Source organism: Lemur catta, chromosome 3, assembly GCF_020740605.2.
Source record: "Lemur catta isolate mLemCat1 chromosome 3, mLemCat1.pri, whole genome shotgun sequence".
In the NCBI taxonomy this organism is placed as follows: Eukaryota; Metazoa; Chordata; class Mammalia; order Primates; family Lemuridae; genus Lemur; species Lemur catta.
The window spans coordinates 65333615-65353156 of NC_059130.1; the positions used below are offsets into that span (position 1 = coordinate 65333615).

At 35.4% G+C, this 19542-nt stretch overlaps 1 protein-coding gene across 1 annotated transcript; it reads right to left on the reverse strand.

Annotated features, from left to right (window-relative positions):
• Window positions 1-2247: 2247 nt before the first annotated feature.
• On the reverse strand, window positions 2248-17118 carry IFI44 (interferon induced protein 44). Its single transcript, XM_045547684.1, has 9 exons — window positions 17030-17118; window positions 16274-16737; window positions 12193-12229; window positions 11241-11436; window positions 10935-11084; window positions 6577-6748; window positions 5376-5476; window positions 3487-3661; window positions 2248-2587 (listed from the first exon to the last, which is right to left on the reverse strand). Exons 2-9 carry the CDS (start codon window positions 16725-16727, stop codon window positions 2556-2558), a joined length of 1317 nt encoding a protein of 438 aa, XP_045403640.1. The 5' UTR covers window positions 16728-16737; window positions 17030-17118; the 3' UTR covers window positions 2248-2555.
• Window positions 17119-19542: the final 2424 nt, after the last annotated feature.

Below are 19542 nucleotides of genomic sequence, written 5' to 3' on the forward strand. Positions count from 1 at the left end.
GCTTCTCCCAGAAAGCCACTGTCTCTTCAACCTGGGCCTCACAATGTATATGTATAGAGGGAAACAGCCCCTGCCAAGCCACCCCAACAGCACAGTCTGAATCAAAGCCTCTTGGGTTAGCCTACCCTGGATGACAAACCTGCAGCCAATCCTCAGACATAGGTGACAACAAATGATTCTTGTTTAAGCCACTAAGTTTTGGAGTGGTTTCTTAGCAATAGTTAATCAAATATAAGATACTAATAAGTTAAATGTCTTATATCTCTAATTCAAAATATCTAATTGAATAATTAATGTGGACTTGTGGATTTAAGTTAAAATCTTAATTTGTGTCATATATTGGGAAATTTAGAATAACTTTAAGTTTACTGTGATTACAAGGTAAAGATATTAGATCTATAAACTCATCCAGTACTCAGGAAGGTCTAAGTCAAACAATTGAGCCACTAAAATAGGAAATTAAATATAGTAAAGTTCTATATGGAATTTAAAATATTTGAAGAGATTTAATTCACTAAAATTTATAATGGAACAAAATATTTTTTCAAAAGTCCTTAAAAATGGATTGTTAATATTAGGAAAGGTAAGTATGTGCATACTCTATGACTCAGAAATTTGGTCCTAGATATAATATATACTCAACAGAAATGTTTCCATATGTTCTCCAAAATGTACATACTGGAATGCTTATAGTAGCATTATTTGTAGTAGCCCCACACTGGAAACTACTCAAATGCCCATCAATGTTAGGACAGAGCAACAAAACAAATCAAACAAATATATTATCACATGAAAAAAATAAGACCCAAAAGAGTAAACAGTGTATAATATTATTTATTTAAGAAATAAAAGCAGGCAAGACTAATCTATGCAATTAGCAGTCAGAATAGTGAATAGCTTAGGTTATAACTAGACTGGGACATAAAGGGGACTTTTGTGATGTCTGCCGGTGGCATTCTGTTTCTTACATGAGTGCTAGTCTCTTGGGTTTGTTAAGTATGTGAAATGCATTGAGCCATATACTGATGAGTCATGCACTTTTTATGTATATACTAAATTTTAATAAAAAGTAATTGTTAACAATTTTAGACTCATTAATAAGATTTTTTTAGCTACTCTGACTTTTTTTTTTTTTTTTTAGGACAGTCTCTGTTGCCCAGGCTGGAGTGCAGTGACACAATCACAGCTCACTGCAACCTCAAACTTCTGGGCTCAAGCAATCCCCCCACCTTGGCCTCCCAAAGTCCTGGGATTACAGGCATGAACCCAGCACACCCAGCCCACAAACCTTATAATCTAAAAGAGGAACTAGATAAAAAAAAAAACTCCCCAGAGTCTGTAAGATATATACAGTGATGCCTCTTAGCTCAGTTAATCCAACAGTGGCCATGTCCATGATTAACTCTCTTCTTCCAATAATAAATCACCCTCCTCGACAAGGTATGACCTCAGAGGGGCTAGTCATATTCCCTTGCTCCTCTGGACAAAGTAATTGCTCCTGGGGGTAGACATATGACTCAAGCCAGATCAGTTGCAATCTTTTTTTGGTGTATTTCACAATGACACGAGGAAAGTGTCATTGTCCTTTTCTTTTCTGGTCACAAAGTTGGATGAATGTGAGCCTGAAGCTTGGATTCAGATCATTTAAGATTATCAAGAATGCTAGCCTGAGATAATGACAGCAACGTGGAAAAAGAAGAAACGATAGGAGTGAGTGTGTGTGTATGTGTGTTGGGGGGGGAGGAAAAAAGAGAGACAGACAGAAACATAGAAGGGCAGAGACAGAAAGATAGAGAGAAAAATAGTTTTGAATTCCTAGAGTCAAACATCCCTGAAGCCAGTTCAATCCCAGCCCTTTCTATAAACCATAGGGTTTGATGACTTGATCTAGTGCTATAGTCCTCTTTTTCTATTTATATAGTTCAAGTTGTTTTTATCTAAACTAAAATAGCCATAAGTGATAGAGCAATCAAGCTATAGTCCCTTTTAGTTTTAGTCTTGTGAAATTCTTACTAATACTAATTACCACATTCTGGAAGAGGGGTTCAAATATTAAGCAAAAAATGACTTTAGGTTAAAGAACATAACATTTAGGTTAAAGAATATAACATGGGGACCCACAGGGACAAAAATTAAGTACTTGGGAAAGAAAAAAAGAAGGGAAAATTAAGATTAAAAGAGTATGCTGCCAAGTCATGTTATAAATATTTTCCAAAATCAATGTCTCTCTCTCTCTCTCCCTCTCTCTCTCTCTCTCTCTTTCTCACACACACACACATTAAACCCAGGTTTTATAAGAAACTTTGTCTTTTCACAGATACAGAATATAAATTCAAGAGAAATTATTATGGTTTTTCACAATTGTGACTTTGCTGCTGTTCCCAGTTATTTACAGGTACTATGATTTGGTATGTGTGTCTCCATCCTAGGCATAAACAAGGTACACTTCTTCAGTCTCCATTACTTCTATTTTTTCTGTTTTCTCCTTTCTCAATGTCACTCTTCTGTGATGAGATGAAAATTATTAATATGTGAAGGTTTCATATATATATTTTCTATTTATTTTCTTGTTTGAATTCTCCGATCCCTGAGAAAAGAGAAACAAAATATTCTCAGTAGATTATCTGGAAAAAAGTAACCAGAGGGAAGAGGAACATCGGGCCACTGGAGGTCTAAACCAACCTTAACATTAGTAGCCCATGCACCACAGGAAAAGAAGAGATGGGGAAACCAAGATAGCAGAGTCAGGACAGCAAAGTTAGTAATAGGAGAGTTTCCCAGCAATTTGAGAGTAATAGAGAATTGGAGAAAATGTAACATTCTTATTTTATCCAAGCACTAAAATAAGATTTGAATGTAATAATCTGAAACTTCTGTCTAATCTTTGAATGGAACACTGCAGCATGTACTATGCACAGGTTGATTACAGAGAATATACACAATGCCAAATTCTGAGGCCATAAGCATAAAAGTAACAAGGTCTAGCTAGCACTGACCACGCTGCATGAAGAGGGAGTAAGATGAGGAAGAGGAGTAAAAAGGCAAGTCAAAAAAGACAGAAGCATCAGGTCCCAAGGAAGGGGCAAATAATGAAGGATCACATCTGATCAGGAACATTGCTGATTCAATCCAGTTCTAGGTACCAAGGAAAGAAGCACATTCAGAGGGCAGAGACCAGGGATACAACTCGAATGTTAAAGTAGTATGACTGACAGAGGTGGATTACTTCAAAACTTCCGCCTTAAGACAAGAAGGAAGATAAAGTGCAGATTCCATAGGACGTACTCTAGGAGGAAAAGAAGAAGAAACTGGGGGGGGCGGGGCTGGGAAATACATACAGGCAGTGGGTTAAAAGGCAGGACTAATCACAGGGAAACAACCCATAAAGAGACAAAGAACTGCCAGGTATCCAGTAGATCCAGGCAGGATGTAGCCAAGTAGCTGTAGTTGAAACCTTCGAGCTTCTACACCACCAAATGCATCTACCTTCTTCCGTAGGAGGCAAATCTTCTAAGAAGTCATCTGCGGCCCACAGCATCTGTCTCAGTGCAGAGAGGATTAAAACATCCTTTACTGGGTCCAGCTCCCACTCGGAGGTATAATTGCTAACCACCAAGATGTCAGAAAGAGCAAATCCAAATTCTCTTTGGACTGCCTTCAGCTGTAATATATACAGTAATTAAAATCCCAAAATCTCAAAATAGTGAAAAATATTTATGTCAATATAAATTATGAAAGTAGTAACAAAAAGTAGTAACTCGGCAATAATTTTGCTGTCAGAAAAAAATGGAGATATGGTCCTATAAAGTACTTTTTTGAAGAACTTCACATATCAAGTTCTAATATCACTGCTAATTTTCATTTGGAATACATATATTGGATTCAATATGAATTAGAAATGAGTGATAACTAAAAGTTATCTATCTAGATAACTGTATAACTATAGTTCTATAGAAACTATTATGACATTGAGGCATTTCTAATATACTTACACTAGAGTCTGTAATTTTTCTGTTCCTTTTAAAAAATATTCTTAGAATAAGTCAATTTTATTAGACTACTTTAGTGTTTAATTCTTTCTGAGACTAGCTTATCCCTGGAGCCAGACTGCTTGGGTTCAAAATATGTCTTTGTAACTCCTTAGCACTGTAAGTAAACATTGGCAAATGCTTTACTCTGTGTGCTTTTGTTTTCTCATCTGCAAAACATGACAATGATAGTACCCATCTCATAGGACTGTTATAAGGATTGAATAAGAAAATCTATTACATATTAGTGCTGAACAAATGTTAGCTGTCATTACATCCTCCCAACTGGTATTTTCACATCCAGGTTACTTTTTTATTCCAATCTATTCTGCACACAGTGGCAGATTAATTTTTGTGAAGTTTAACTTTGATCATACCACTCTTCTTTCAAAAAATTGCTGTAATTCCTCATAATGTACTTCATTAAGTAAAATCACCTTATACCAATGTTCCTTTCTCCTTTTATCTCCCCCTACAAGGATCCAACCAGTCACTAAACTGAACTCCACGCTTCCCAAACATGCTGCCTTTTCCTCCATTAACATACTGACTTGTGCTGTCCTCATGGCCTGAATTTGTTTTCCCTTTTTCTATCTTCACTTTCTAAACCACTTCTCCTTGAAAACCATTTCCCAATTAATGAAATCTTCCCCCATCCCCTTTAGCAGGATATTCACCTTCTCTAAGCTTTTATAGCACTTTATTTTTAGTCATTTCATAATATTTATCATACTCCATCATATCATATTCTCTTGTCAACTTTTTCTTATTCCACTTCCCCATCCCCTCACCTTCAAATATAAAATTTTAAGTTTCTTAGTACAGGAAAATTGTTTTCATTATCTGTGTATCTGATTAGAGACTATCACACTGGCTCAATCTTAAAGGTAATCAATAAATATTTTTTGAATTGAACCTAATGGAATTAAATTGTGATGAATGGAATTTTGTCTTATCATTATTTCCTAAACAACACAGTATAACAAATATTTATATAGCATTTACATTGTATTAGGTATTATAAGTACTCTGGAGATGATTTAAACCATACGGGAGGATGTAGGGTTACATAGGTTATGTGCAAATACTATCGCATTTTATATCACGGACTTGAGCATCCACGAATTTTAGTATCAGCGGGAGGTCCTAGACCCAATCCCCTGCAGATATCAAGGGACAGAATGATTGTATTAATTTTTAAAACTTGGAAAATGAGCCCTAATTAAGCAATTTTTAAAATACTTCTTAAACTTGGTAGGTGTCTTTTTATTTTTATATGCAATAATATTAATGTGATAATAGTAACATACCCCAGGAATTGTGTTTACAAAGAGCATCATTCATTACCTTTAACTTGATAGGCACACATCTGTCTGTTTCTATAAGGTCACCTTTTGTAATCAGATCCATGCTATCCACATGAGTGAGCAAAGCCACGTGTACTATACCTATGCCAAACAGATACATATGGTTTTTATCATTTCAGACAGCATCAGTATTTTTAAGTTAATCACCTATCAATTATGCAATAGGCTACTTATGGAGCAATTTCATATTTGAGAAGTTCTTCCACCTCCACCCCCCACAAAAAAAAATTCCCTTGGAATACTCATTAGTACCTGGAATTTCTCTGACATGGGAAGTCACATTCATTGCTTTCCATGGTAAGAAATGAGGCTTCAAATAAATGAAACCACCTCTTGGAAGAGGTAACTAAAATTTATGCTACAATATTGGTGATTGATTTCACATTCTGTCCAAAAGTTGTGTTCTGATAAAGACTAGAGAAAGAACCAAAGGGCTCTAATAAACAAGATGGGGGAGAAGAGGCCTCAAGAAGGAGATAGAATGTGTCAAAGCATTACAAATAAACTGTTCCTGTTTCGTAAAGTTAGCAAGCACCTCCCCGCATACCACCTTTGCAAGGTTTTAAATTTCATTGAGCAGATAATTCAATTACTCTCTGATTCTAACTTAATCCAAATTGTGATAAACTGGCTCTTTCCTACTCAAAATGGGTAAGGCCAAAAGCAGTCAGAATGGGGCACCCTAATTCTCTAATCCTGGTTATGTTCTCCAAATCCTTTATTCTACCTTTTCCTACCAAACATCTTAACTTCCTGCTTCTTTTTTTTACTGATTTTTTTTTTTTTTTAACCTTCTAATCCTTTAGGGCTGAAGGGGAAATCTATGACTTTTGCTCAATAAATGCATGCCAGGATATAGCAATAACAGGTAGTTCGGATTGTACTACTCTTCATATATACATTAATTTGTTTAATCTTTACCAAAAAAAAACCCTCTAAGGTATGTGCTATTATATTAATTTTATTGATTAGAAAATTAAGGCATAGAGAGTTTAAGTCACTTGCACAAAGTCATACAGTGAGTGAGTGCTTAATTGGATTGAACCATGCTGGGGGGGCAGGGGAGATTGCAGTATGCAATTACTTAGAAGTTCTACGTTTCTACAGCCTGTCCAAAAACCATTCTACAATATGGTCTAATCAATTACCCTTCATCGAAAAGTGGAATGAGACTCACTCACCACACTTTATCACCTCCCTTCGAATACTTTTGATCTTTACCACTATCTCAGGAGAGAGATGTTCAACAGAGTTGGCATCAAACACAAACACCACACAATGGATTCTGTCCTTCACCAATGGAGAGCCAATATAGTTTTGATGACCTGATGTGATTGGTTTCATGGAATCAAACTGTAAGGCAGACATAAAGCAACATATTAATTCAGTAAATACTTACGAGCACATACTTTATGCCAGGCCCCGTACAAGTGAACAAAACAGAAAGGTCTCTAATAGCATGAGGCTAACAATCTGGTGGAAAAGACAGGCATTATGCAAGTAGCTTACAGTAGTCTTTTCACCTCTTCAAGTAAGTGAGGAAAGGACACGTAATCTGAGAGCTAAAATAAATGGGAGTTAGTCTGATAAAGAGGATTAAGAGATGGCAGAAAGTGTTCTAGAAAAGAGAAGCAATATGGGCAAAGATGGAGTTTAGAGCATTCAGAAAAAAAGCTGGTATGATACAGCAGAGGGCAAGGTGGGAGGGGGAAGAGGTTCAAGATGAGAAGCCTTTACTTTCGAAATAGCAGTTCCTCTGCTGGAACCTGGCCCACAATATACTGGCAAAAATATAAAACACTGTATTCCCAAGGTTTGTACCTATGGGACTATTTGTAGCAGCAAAAATTTGATATATCACTAAAATACAGTATTCTACTACTTCTCTAAGAGAGGAGGAGCCACAAATTTATACTTATTTTCTTATGTATTAAAAAAGGCAAGTAAACTATAAATTTTATAAGGTTACTTATAGAAAGAGAGAAGATATTTATTTGAAGGAGCAGAGAAGGAAGATAGGTTCTTTCAACACACTTTGGTTTGTATTAAAAAGATTTGACTTTAAAGCCATATAAATGTTAAATATAAAACAAAATTCAATTAAAAAAAATCAATCACTAATTTAATTAAACTGGTGAACTTTTGCATCCAGTTGAGATCATAACTACAGACACAAACTACTTCTGATTGACTTTAAAACACAATAATTTGTATATGCCTATAAGGAAACATGATACATCATAAATACAATATTAAAATCTGCAAAATTTTTAAATTATTTCTAGTTTTGATTGTGATTATATGCAATGATATTAAATTAGTTATGACATGATATTCTGTCATCTCTGGTATTTTTGAGAATGGGAATTCTCCATTTGGGAGAAAGCAGAGACACAGGATACATAGAAGAAGCGATCATGTAAAACCTTTCTAGCCCTGAATTTGAATGAGATGTTTCTGTATCCATTTATAATTTATTTTTCATGAAAATATATATCTCCTAACTCTATACACTGAAAAAAACAAGAAACAATGACCAACCAAGTAACAATGAACAGTTCTAATGCACAAAACTAGGACTTCTTGGAGAAATAACTGATTCAAAAGCTATGGCAGGAAAAACACAAGATGTAGCTGAGATATCTAGTCATACCAGAAATAAAAAAACATAGCAAAGACTTTTAGGTTCATGTCAAATGGACTCAGGATCCAAACTGTAGAGGCTCCCACTGGTACAAGGTGGTATACTTGGCATCAGCATGGAGAAAAACTACAATGGATTGAAACACATAAAATATGTTCAACTCATATTAAGCTCATAATGACAATAAAATAATAACTGTTTGCTACTGGCAAATGCGAAGGAAACAACTTACTACTTCAAAATCGTGTAAAAAGGAGAAAATATTCAAGCATAATTCTGCCTTTCCTTTTTAAACTGTACCAGTAGGTAATCAAATAGTGGAGGAGGGGAAGTTTCCCTTTCATGTGTAAAACAGTGAAAGAATGATAGAAATAGAATATCACTATTTTCATACTCTAAGAAATAAATGGATCTAGGCATTGAACATCAATGAATGCCAATATCAGAAAACTGAGAAAATCCAAAATTGTGTGCCTCCTCATAGAAGAACACAACACCATCTAGGAAGTAGAATCTGAATTGGAACATGCCTCTAGATTCAAATACCAATTTTCAGGACATATAGAAAACAGTGAACCATATAAAACTACCTTCAGGGATGCAAAGAGCAGAGTTCAGACTACACAGAAGTCTACAAAACAACTAAATTTCCTGAAAAAAAAATTGTAAGGAAAATAACAAAAGAGATAAAGGTAGAACATACAAGTTTAAAGAAGTTGAATAGATTTATTTGAATTATTTTTCAAACAAACTGTTAAAAATGCCTGATACATATAAGGCAATTAGAAATTTGAGCATTGAGTGATATTTGATAAGGAACAATTATAAGGATATTATGGCTATGTTTAAGAAAAAGATATATATGCTCCTATGTATATATTTATATGTGTATAAGTATATATTCAATAATCCATGAAATGCTATGATTTCTTGGGTTTGCTTTAAAATAATTCTGAAAAAAGAAGGTGGGTAGATATAGATAAAACAAGATTGGCTATCAGTCAAAAAATTTTTAAGCTGAGTACATGGAACTCCATTAAGCTATTTTGTCTACTTTTGCATAGCTTTAAGATTCTCTTCAATAAAAAAGTTTATTTTAAAATAGAATATTTAAAAATAAACTTGCAGCATCTATAAGATAACTTCATACTAAATGATAAAAGAAAAAATAGAAAAATAGAAAAGATAAAAGAAAAAATAGAAAAATAAAACATGCTGTGTTTTTGAATAAGCACACTGAATATGTAAAGATATAAATCAACTTTCAGTATCAAATGTTAATGTAATTTTAATCAAAACAACAAGAAATCAAGCACATATAATCAAACAAAACACAAATATGCTCAACTGGAAAAGTATATGTGTGAAAATTGTCGAGAAACACAAATGGGAGGCCAGGCACAGTGGCTCACGCCTGTAATCCTAGCACTCTGGGAGGCCAAGGTTGGTGGATCATTTGAGCTCATGAGTTTGAGACCAACCTGAGCAAGAGCGAGACCCCATCTCTACTAAAAAAAATAGAAAGAAATTATCTAGACAACTAAAAAAATATATATAGAAAAAATTAGCCGGGCATGGTGGCACATGCCTGTAGTCCCAGCTACCTGGGAGGCTGAGGCAGGAGGATTGCTTGAGCCCAGGAGTTTGAGGTTGCTGTGAGCTAGGCTGACGCCATGGCACTCTAGCCCGGGAAACAGAGTGAGACTCTGTCTCAAAAAAAAAAAAAAAATGGGAGAAATGAATGATGAATGTGACTTATCCAGTGATTTATCAAGTCATAATTTATTGCTTTGGCAATTAAAACAATTAAGATATATAGTAATTAAAATATCATAAAAAATAGATAAATACATCAATAGAAAAAATTAGAGAATACAAAAACTGACCCCTATATTTTCTAAGGCAAAGATACAAAAGGCATTCAATGAAAGATGCTGGCATGATTGACTACCCATTTGGAACAAGGTAGAGTAATGATCAATTTGAGATCTGAATGTTTATCAAGAGGACTACAAATTAACAAATAAAAAAGACAAACTGAGGTGGCTCTGTGATCTCACCTTCCTCTTGCCTGGGAGTACTGACAGTGATCAATGTGACCATCTTGAGAGTATAAGGATGGATGAAAGTTACATGTCTTAGTCAGGTGAGGCTGCTGTAACACATTACTAGAGAGTCGGTAGCTTAAACAAAAGCATTTATTTCTCACAGTTCTGGAGGCTGGGAAGCCTAAGATCAAGGTGTCAGCAGATTTGGTGTCTGGTAAGGGACCTCTTCCTGTTTTGCAAACAACCACCTTCGGGCTGTATCTTCACATGGCAGAGACAGAGATCATCTCTCTCATGTATCTTCTCATAAGAGCACTGATCCCATTCACGAGGGCACTACCCTCATGTCCTAATTACCTCCCAAAGGCCTCACTTCCAAATACTATCATATTGAGGATTAGGGCTTCAACGTATGAATTTTGAGGGGACACGTTCAGTCCATAACACCCCATGCTGAGGGTCTCAGAAAGTCAGAAGGACTTCTGAAATTAATAACCTCAGAGAGCTGCCACATGGCCCACAAACTGCCTACTTTCAGACTTCTTGTTACATAAGAAAAAATATCTTTGTGGGTAAATAGATGTAATTGCATTTCTGTTTCACACAGCCAAAAGCAAGTGAAGGTAAAGCAGCACGCATAACTGTTATGACAGAAGAGTCTTTGGGATGTTTTTATCCTTTGTGGGGAAAAAAATATCAAAAAGGGAAAAAGAAACTTGAACAAGTATAGCTTAAGAAGATAAATGCTGATGCACCAAGCTAGACTAGAATCTGATGTTTTGGATAGGGGCAAAAATAAGCATTTTAAAAATCAATTATAATTTTTCATTGATTAGCCAAATCTTACCTGGTATCTGTCAGAAATGTGGCCTTTTAAGATGCAGGATACATCCCCTATGCACAGGCCTTCTTCTTCCTCACCCAGCCCCAGTGTGTCACACAGAATAAATGGCAGGAAGTTGCCATCTCTCCCATCCTTAATAGAGTATGTCCTGTACTGCAGAGGGGAGAAAAGCAACTTTAAGGGTGCATTTTTCTTTAATTGTAAATTGAGATGAAAGTTTTCATGCAGTAAAGTTTATTGGCAAGAGACTTTTCAAATGTAATTAATTTAAACAAGAAGCAAAGGCTAGGTGACCTAAAATATATTTACCTTCTTAGATATCCCACTAGTATCAGAGCCCACCAAAGCCTGACATGTTACATGGCCTCGGAAAACAGACTTCACTGAGTTGAAAAAGCTAGACTTCCCAGCTCCAGTTGGACCCAGCAGCAGAATTCGTACTTGGGGAACTAGGTCTCCATATGGCTTGTAAGTTCTCAGAGTACACAATAAACTGTTCCTGAGCCTGTTGAGACACAGCAATTATTAAGAGTTGACTGAATTATTACTAGGTCACAAGATCTCACCATAAGTTTTTGTAGAATTCATTTTTTGTCTTATATATTATTATTTTTTATTAGCAACTTGCCTTCTTACATAAAAAGACACAATTCTACCCTACTCAAATCCTATTTTAAAAGAAAGAAAAACAAAAATAACATTTGTAACTAAAGCCAATCAGACATAAAATCTTTCAGAAGCTCTGATTTGAGGGGGGCAGGCAAGGGCAATATACGTAACCTAAACTTTGGTACCCCCATAATATGCTGAAATTAAAAAAAAATCTTTCAGACTTAAGCTACTAGACCATATAAATCTAAAAATAAATAACAGCTATGTTAAAGATGAAGATAAATTATTCAGTAATAAGCCTCAAAAATCATAATATGTGACTTTTGAAGTTTTTGGAAGTAGCCCATTTTTAACTTGTTCTTGAGATTCATAATAGATATTCCCCATCTATCACTCCTTCTACAACAATTCTTTTCTTTTTCTTCAACTATATAAAATTAGAAATGTTTTCTCTCTACCCAATGTTCTTTTTGTTTTAACGTTACTATCAACAAATCATTTTATGACTATAGATATAGTTATAGTTTGCTCTTGATGATCCACAAGTTATCTGTGATAATTTGTGTTACCAACTTTATTGATGGAAACTGTCATAGAATAAATCAAAGATAATAAAGAGGGTAATAGAATGTTAAAAACATTGACTTACACAGTGACCCCTTCTATCTTTCTTCCATCCAGTAAATCTAGTAAAAATATCAGAAAATGATGTAGATTAGAAGTTATTGAATGATTAGCTGGCTGAATGAATGTCAATGAATTCATTAGAGACATAAATAGCCTTTATGTATTTATGCAGCATAGTGAAAAGCAAGTGATTTCATAGAGAAAATTCTGGCAAATCTCATTAACATCATCTCATTTGAAGCAGCTAGAAATAGAGGCAAGGTAAACACTACAAAATTATAGTTTCAACAGATCTCTTCTTACCCAATTACTCAGCCCCAATGTGTAGCTCACTCCGACATGGGAATTAGGCATGGGAGGGCTTTCTGAATAAGAGAAGCAAGGCCTACAGACATGGGAATGCTCTAATAAGATATTTTCCCCTCCATAATCCAATAGGTCTGGGAGTGATAATGTGCAAAGACACACTAACAAAAAACCAACAGGCACCACCAGATTTTCTCCGTAACCTGCTATCAGTAACTGGGGCTCCAGGAACTTTCAGTTCAATTGATTTTATTCCTGGCTCCAGAAGAGAAGGTGAGACTCATACCTAGCAAATGAGAGCACAGTTAATAGTTTAGGGGTGAGCAGAGGACTTCATTCAGACCCATGAGACACAGGCCCAGAATTTTTTTTTCTTGGAAAGAAACAGTCTTTTATGGTGGATTTAAAACTGAAAGGGTTAGGTCTAGTGATGCTAGCAAGTCTCTAAACTACAAAAGAGGAATATCATGCAACACATTTATAAATATGTCCATATGTATGGTAACAAAGTAAACCTCACTAAATTACAAAAGTAGAAATCATGAAGACTTCAGTCAATGACTACAATACAACAAAACTAAAAATGTACTAGTATAAACAAACAGAAAAGCAGGCTCTTGGGATTCTAAAAAACACTCTCTTAAATAACTTTAATAGCCAAAAGGAAATTTAAAAAACATAATTACAAATATATAGAAAATAATGGTATGAACACTTTATGTCAACTTCATGATAAAAGCACATTTCATTAATGACAAGAAGAAAGGAAAGTTTTGAAAATTGAAAATAGAAACAAAAGAATATAGAAACAAAACTTAGGGATATAAAAAGAAGTAATTGATAAAAATATGAAAACAAATTTAAAAACTTGAAAAGGGGCAAATTAATATAGTAATTGATTATTTTAAGATATAAAATAAATAACCAACTAGTCTAATCAAAGACAACCAAATTTATTAAATGTCATAATCCCACTAACATACCAGAATAGTTACATATGTAAAAGTGATAATACAAAGTGCTGGAGAAGATTTGGAATGACAGAGACTCTCATACACTACTTGTGGTGGCAGAAATCGATACAACTATGTCAGAAAATTTCATCAGTATCCACTGAAGCTGAACATACGCATACCCTATAATGTAACAATTTCATTATTTTTTAAAAAAAATATGTATATGTGTGAACCAAAAGATGTGTACCAAAATGTTTATAGCAGTATTATTTGTAATGGATAAATACAAATATCCACCAACAGTGACTGGATAAGATGCTGTGAAGGATGCATTATAATGGAATACTATATAAACGTGAAAAGGAACAAATCATTGTGGCACACAATAATATGGATGGACCACTCCTGAGGTAGGAGTTACAGCAGCTAGACTATAATAATACATCCATTCACTTTACTCAAGAACATTCTCAGGAAAACAAAGAAAAGTGACCAAGTATAATTTCCCTATAAATAGACTAATAATATTATGTCCTGGTAAATAGACTAATGATAATTGCTACAAGGAAGAGTACTCATCTCTGGAATGTGTTTAACAGGCTTGCCATGGCTAATTACTTAGAGTAAACAAATCCAGATTGTATGGATTAAGGAGGCGTGTTTTCCCAGAAAATGTTACATAGCTGGTATATAAATGTTCCATAGCTTGACCACTCTCCAATATGTAAGGTGGCCTATAAATGTAAAACCCTGCCTGTTGTTCTTGTCCAGAAAGCATATGCCCAATATGGAAAGGAAAGATCTGGAGAGCTTCACAGAATAGCCCAGTACTCTTTTTGCCTTCTCTGAAATTTTTGATTGCCTTTTCTTTGAAATTACTAGTACAGTGATGCTGGGTAAGATATCTGATTTGCAGGAATTAGATTTTTAAATCCAATTCATTGTATTAGCTCAATCTCAAATATAATATTGACTGGAAGAGGCCAGACACAAAAGAACCCATGGTTTGGTATGGTTCTATATATATAATATTCAAAAATAGGAAATATTAATTAATATTGATACAAGATAAAATAATGGTTACCTTTGGTTGGCAATAACTGGAAAGAGTCATAAAGAAATATTCTGAAATAATAGCAATGATAGATTTCTTCATCTGAGTAGTTGTTACATGTGGGTGTTCTGTTTCTAAAAATTTTGTCCACTGATACACTAATCAATTGTGTACTTTACTGTTTAGGTGCTGTGTTATATTTCAATAAAAAGTTTACTTAACTGACCCAGGATAGCCAACATCATGACACAGCCAAGTAAATTTACTGGACTTACACAAAATTTTTTTAAAAAAATGTTTGGGGCAAAAAGGAAGAATGATCAAATGACTCAAAGGGAAGTAAAAAAACAAGTGGTAATAAATAAATCTGGCCTGAGGTTTTCCATAGCAGCATCAAGACTACAGAAACATTACAATATCCCCCAAAGTAAAATATGATTCAAGAATTATGTACTCTGATGATCAATCAAGTATAAAGACCACAGACAATTAGTTTAGAACATGCAAATGCTCAGGAAATAACTATTCACAGGAGATCTTTTAAATGGGTAAATATAAACAAGTATTTCATAGAAGAAATGTAAATAACCAATGCACATAGACTTGTAAGTGATCAGGGATAAGCAAAAATGAAAATGAGAAACTGTCTTTTCACCATCAAATCAAGAAATATTCTAAAATTTGATAATCAAAGATTGACAAGGATACAGGGAAACTGGCATTTCTGTAACTATTGGGAGTGATATAGACAACTGAAGCTTTAAAAGGTGTCTATCTAAATACCAATGAACATAATCCTTAAATGGTAATTCTACTTCTAGGAAGGTACCACAAGGAATTATTTTTGTGCACAAAGTTATATGCCTAAAGATATTACAGGAGCACTATTTGTAACAGCAAAGGTTGGAAACAACTTAAATATACTTTAATAGAAAAATAAGTAAATTAACTATGGTCTTTTGATATACTGGGAAACTACAGCATGGAAGCAGCCTAAATGTTTATCAAGGAATAAATGGATTTTTAAAATGTGGTATTTACATAAAATGGAATATTATTCCACCTTAAAAAAGAAAAAAATTCTGTCATTTATGAAAATATGATTGAACCTGGAGGGTATCATGCTAAGTGAAATAAGCCAGACACATAAAAAGAAAAAAAAAAAACACTACATGGTCCCACTTATATGAGGACTCTAAAATAGTCAAACTCATAAAAGCAGGGAGTTAGAATGGTAGTTGCCAGATACTGTGGGGAGGGGGGAAGGAGGTGTGTAGGTCAAAGGGTATAAAGTTTTATTTATGTAAGACTAGAGATCTACTGTAAAGTATAGTACCCATAGTTAACAATACTGTATGGTATAGAGTAAGTCCTCACTTAATGTCATTGATAGATTTTTGGAAAGTGCGGCTTTAGGCAGAACAACATGGAGCAGGTCCTCCAATAACTTCTTTCCTCCATAACATTCATGAGGTAAAAAAACTGGCTTCCTGTTCATTGTTTCACTTAAAGTCACAGCCTCCAAGAAAGTATAGACTACATAAAGCGAGGACTTACTATACTTAAAAATTTGCTAAGAGAGATCTTATGTTAAGTGTTCTTATTACAAATATACATATTATTGACCGTGGTTGTGTCTTAGCAAACAATTTGTGGCCAGGTTTCAGTCTGGGCCATCTAATATAAGGACAAGTGAAAAGATTATTTTTCCTTAAAAAGATGGGTCAGCTCGAACACACCAAACATGCAGAAGAGAACTCTATATAGTATGATCTCATTAAACCTACCTTCACAACGGAAAACTTCATATTCCTGAATGGAAATAGGATTATTTTGAGGTAGTCCAAGGTTTTCAATTATCTTGGAGGCCAGGTTCACATTTTTTCTTTCAAAATTTATCAAAAGTTCACCTTTACAACTCTGTAATATACCAGAATGATCTGATTTCCATGGTATAAGAAGACGCATTTTGCATTTTGAAATATTAGTATCTTGAAGTACAAAAAGAATGATGGAAACTTCCTTTCTTTCTTGGTAACTTTCTTGTGTATATACTCCCATAACATTATCTCCACTATAAATCACTGTCATAGTAGGTCCTTCATTAAGGCATCTTTCAAGCAACTCTACTGTAGAGAATCCATGGACACTAGCCTTATAGAGAAGGCTAAATTTCTTTCCTCCAAAATAATTTTGCAGTAGCTTTTCTTGCAACCATGTCAAACGAGTTGTCAATGCCATAATTCTCAATCTAGTGGAAAATCAAATATGTTTACCATTAAATATTGAAAAACAGGTAATATGTACTGTCACAAAACTTGCATTCATGTCTCTTATTTACTCTCCATAACACAAGAAATTAGTAAACACAGGATGAACAGATCCCAAGAAAAATCATTAGCTAATTTTTTACTCTAAAAGATTATTTTAAAAATTAAAAAAAAAAGGAAAGAGATTGGCAAGTGACATTATCACCTGAGAGAGACAGACAGACAGACAGACAACTGTTTGATAGGAAAAGTGGAAAGTAGCAAGTCATTCACCTGTTGTAGTATCCACACAAGGGCTGCAGCTGAGGTTAGCTGCTCTGTCCAGACAGCTACACAGGCACAAAATGGAAGCAGAAATTCTGCAGCAACCTTGAGGCTTCGGAGACTCAGAGAAAGGAAACTGAAACTCAGTCTGCCCAGCCCAAATGGCAGTGTGCCAACTTCCTCAGGAAAGGAGCATAAACTGATCTAATTTTAAACAGTAAAGTCGTATTAAAATAATTGAAATCAGAGGGGGAAAAAAACATAGCCGCTCCCTCACTTTTTAAAAGACTTTTCTTTTTTTAGGAAAATTCAGCCAGTTTATGTATATGAACATATACAAAAAGTGTTGCTGTCTCCAGAACACGTGTCTCAAATTCAGCTACTTCTTTTGGTCCCTGCCATCAGTTTATTCCACACTACCATACTTCCTCGGGTGCATTGTTGTGAAAGCCTCCCAACTGGTCCCTTTGCTTTTCTGTTTGCTCCTTCTCCAGTGCATTCTTCTCACCACAGCAGAATTCATTCACTTCATTTGTAGGATGTAAACCAAATCATGTCAATTTCACACCAAAACCCCTTCTGTGACTTCACGTTGCTGAGGATAACAAACTCATGTCCCATAGGCAGAATACAACCCGCAGATTTGTTCAGTAGGGCCAACACAATCCCTTTTTTTCTTCTTTTTCATTTTGAATGTGCATGCTTTCACATTGCTGGGCAACCACTGTGCAGTTCTCCACTGTCCTCACAGATCCCCCTCTTGCTTACACCTGGCTGCTTCTAACGAATTTACATTACCTGCCTGTCCCAGAAAGAAATTTTTAAGTTGTTGACCCTATTAAAAAACAATAGCAACATCAAATAAATACATTTAAGCAGCTTATGGGTATTTCTTACTTAGCTAAAAAAAAATCCTAAGTTATTATATGCTTATTTTTTTTAATTTGGGCAAAATTCCGGACTTTGTTTATATAAAGTATTAACCATCAAGGCCAAATGTGGCAAATTTAGAACAGTTTCACATTTGCCAGGCACTTTACATATATCTCACATAAGATTTCGTTAACCTTGTGAGGAAGATACCAATATTATCACCATTTTTCAAATAAAGAAATATAATTTTGGAGTATATGTGAGAAATAAGAGGAAAAGGAGAGAGGAAAGAAGGAATCTGCTGCTTCAGATAGCATCCTCAGGGAAGGTCTAGCTCGTGAGATGACATTGGAGAAGAGTCCTGAATGGAGTGAGGGAGAGTACCCTGGAAGTGCCTAGGAAAAGAACATTGTACGCAGAAAGAAGGGCAAGTATGAACATCCCTGGATGGCAGTTTGTGGCAGTAATGAGGTCAAGGTGGTTGTAGCAGAGTAGGTTGGCAGGAGAACAATGGCGGTGAACACTCTGGCCACTGTGTGGAGGCTTTCACAGTCTCGGGTGAGAGCTGAAGATGAGGAGTTCAGACTAGAGTGATAATGGTGGAGGTAGTAGAAAACGATCAGATTCAGGATATCTTTCAAAGACAAGAGAAAGCCAAGAGAATTTACTATTGGGCTGTATATAGAGTGGCAGGAGTGTGGGGAGATGAGGGAAAGAGGAGAATTTAGTATGATCTCAAGATTTTTTGCTTGATCACTGAAAAAATGGTGAAACTATTTATTCAGATGAGCATACTGGGCGATTTCTTGAGGGGAAGCCAAGTATTCTGCCTTCCCCTGAAATCTACAAGTGATTATAGATTATATAATATAGGTAGTTGCTTATATGAGATCAGAGACCAGGGAAGGGGTCATGGTTGGAGATTAAATGTTAGAGTCATTGGCATATAGATATCCCTAAAGTGAAAAGTAAATTTCAATTAGTAAAAGCAAGCAGTCCTATGAACCAAGCCCCGCCCCTCCCCCCAACTTTTAGAGGTCATAATTATTAAAAAGGATTTATCCAAGAAGACTAAGAAAGTGTGGCCAGAAAAGTAGAATAAAGCCAGAAGAGTGAGTCATCCCAGGAACCAAGAGAAAAAGGAGGAAGTGATCAACTTCATCAAATGATGGGGCTCTTTCTTTCAAAGCCTCCTCCACTTACACATCCAGAGGGACTCTCTTTCTGGAGAGCTATGAATTTGAGGGGTAATCTTGCCTCATTCTGAGAGGGCACATCTCCCTGCAATGCTAGAAAGTGCTAGATATGGAGACTGTAGCTCTGCTACCACAAGGGAGTGAAGCCACAGAGCAGCTTTCTCCACAAAACTGAGTTACATGCTTCAGTCTGTTGCAGACAGGCAAACTGAGGTTGGCCTCTTGCCCTGCTCTGAATAAATCTTCAAGGGAGAACAGTTCCATTTCTCTATTTTCATGCTCAGTGGAAAGGGCCTCTTGCCAAATTGGCCAATCCTCAGAGGGTCTCAGTGCTTTTGTTTTCTTGCTATGACTGTGGGCAGGCTTTCTGATGCTGATGCTAACCATCCCCTACAATCTGCCCCCGCTGCATGTGGCCCCTTGTTAGTTACAACATGACCTTCCCCAAAGCCT

Coding starts and splice junctions, on each gene's coding strand:
- IFI44 (XM_045547684.1), bottom strand. CDS start 16,727: ATGGCATTGACAACTCGTTTGACATGGTTGCAAGAAAAGCTACTGCAA. Junction 11,437..12,192: donor AAGATAGAAGGGGTCACTGT/GTAAGTCAATGT, acceptor GTGTCTCAACAG/GCTCAGGAACAGTTTATTGT. Junction 3,662..5,375: donor GTGTGCCTATCAAGTTAAAG/GTAATGAATGAT, acceptor TATATATTACAG/CTGAAGGCAGTCCAAAGAGA.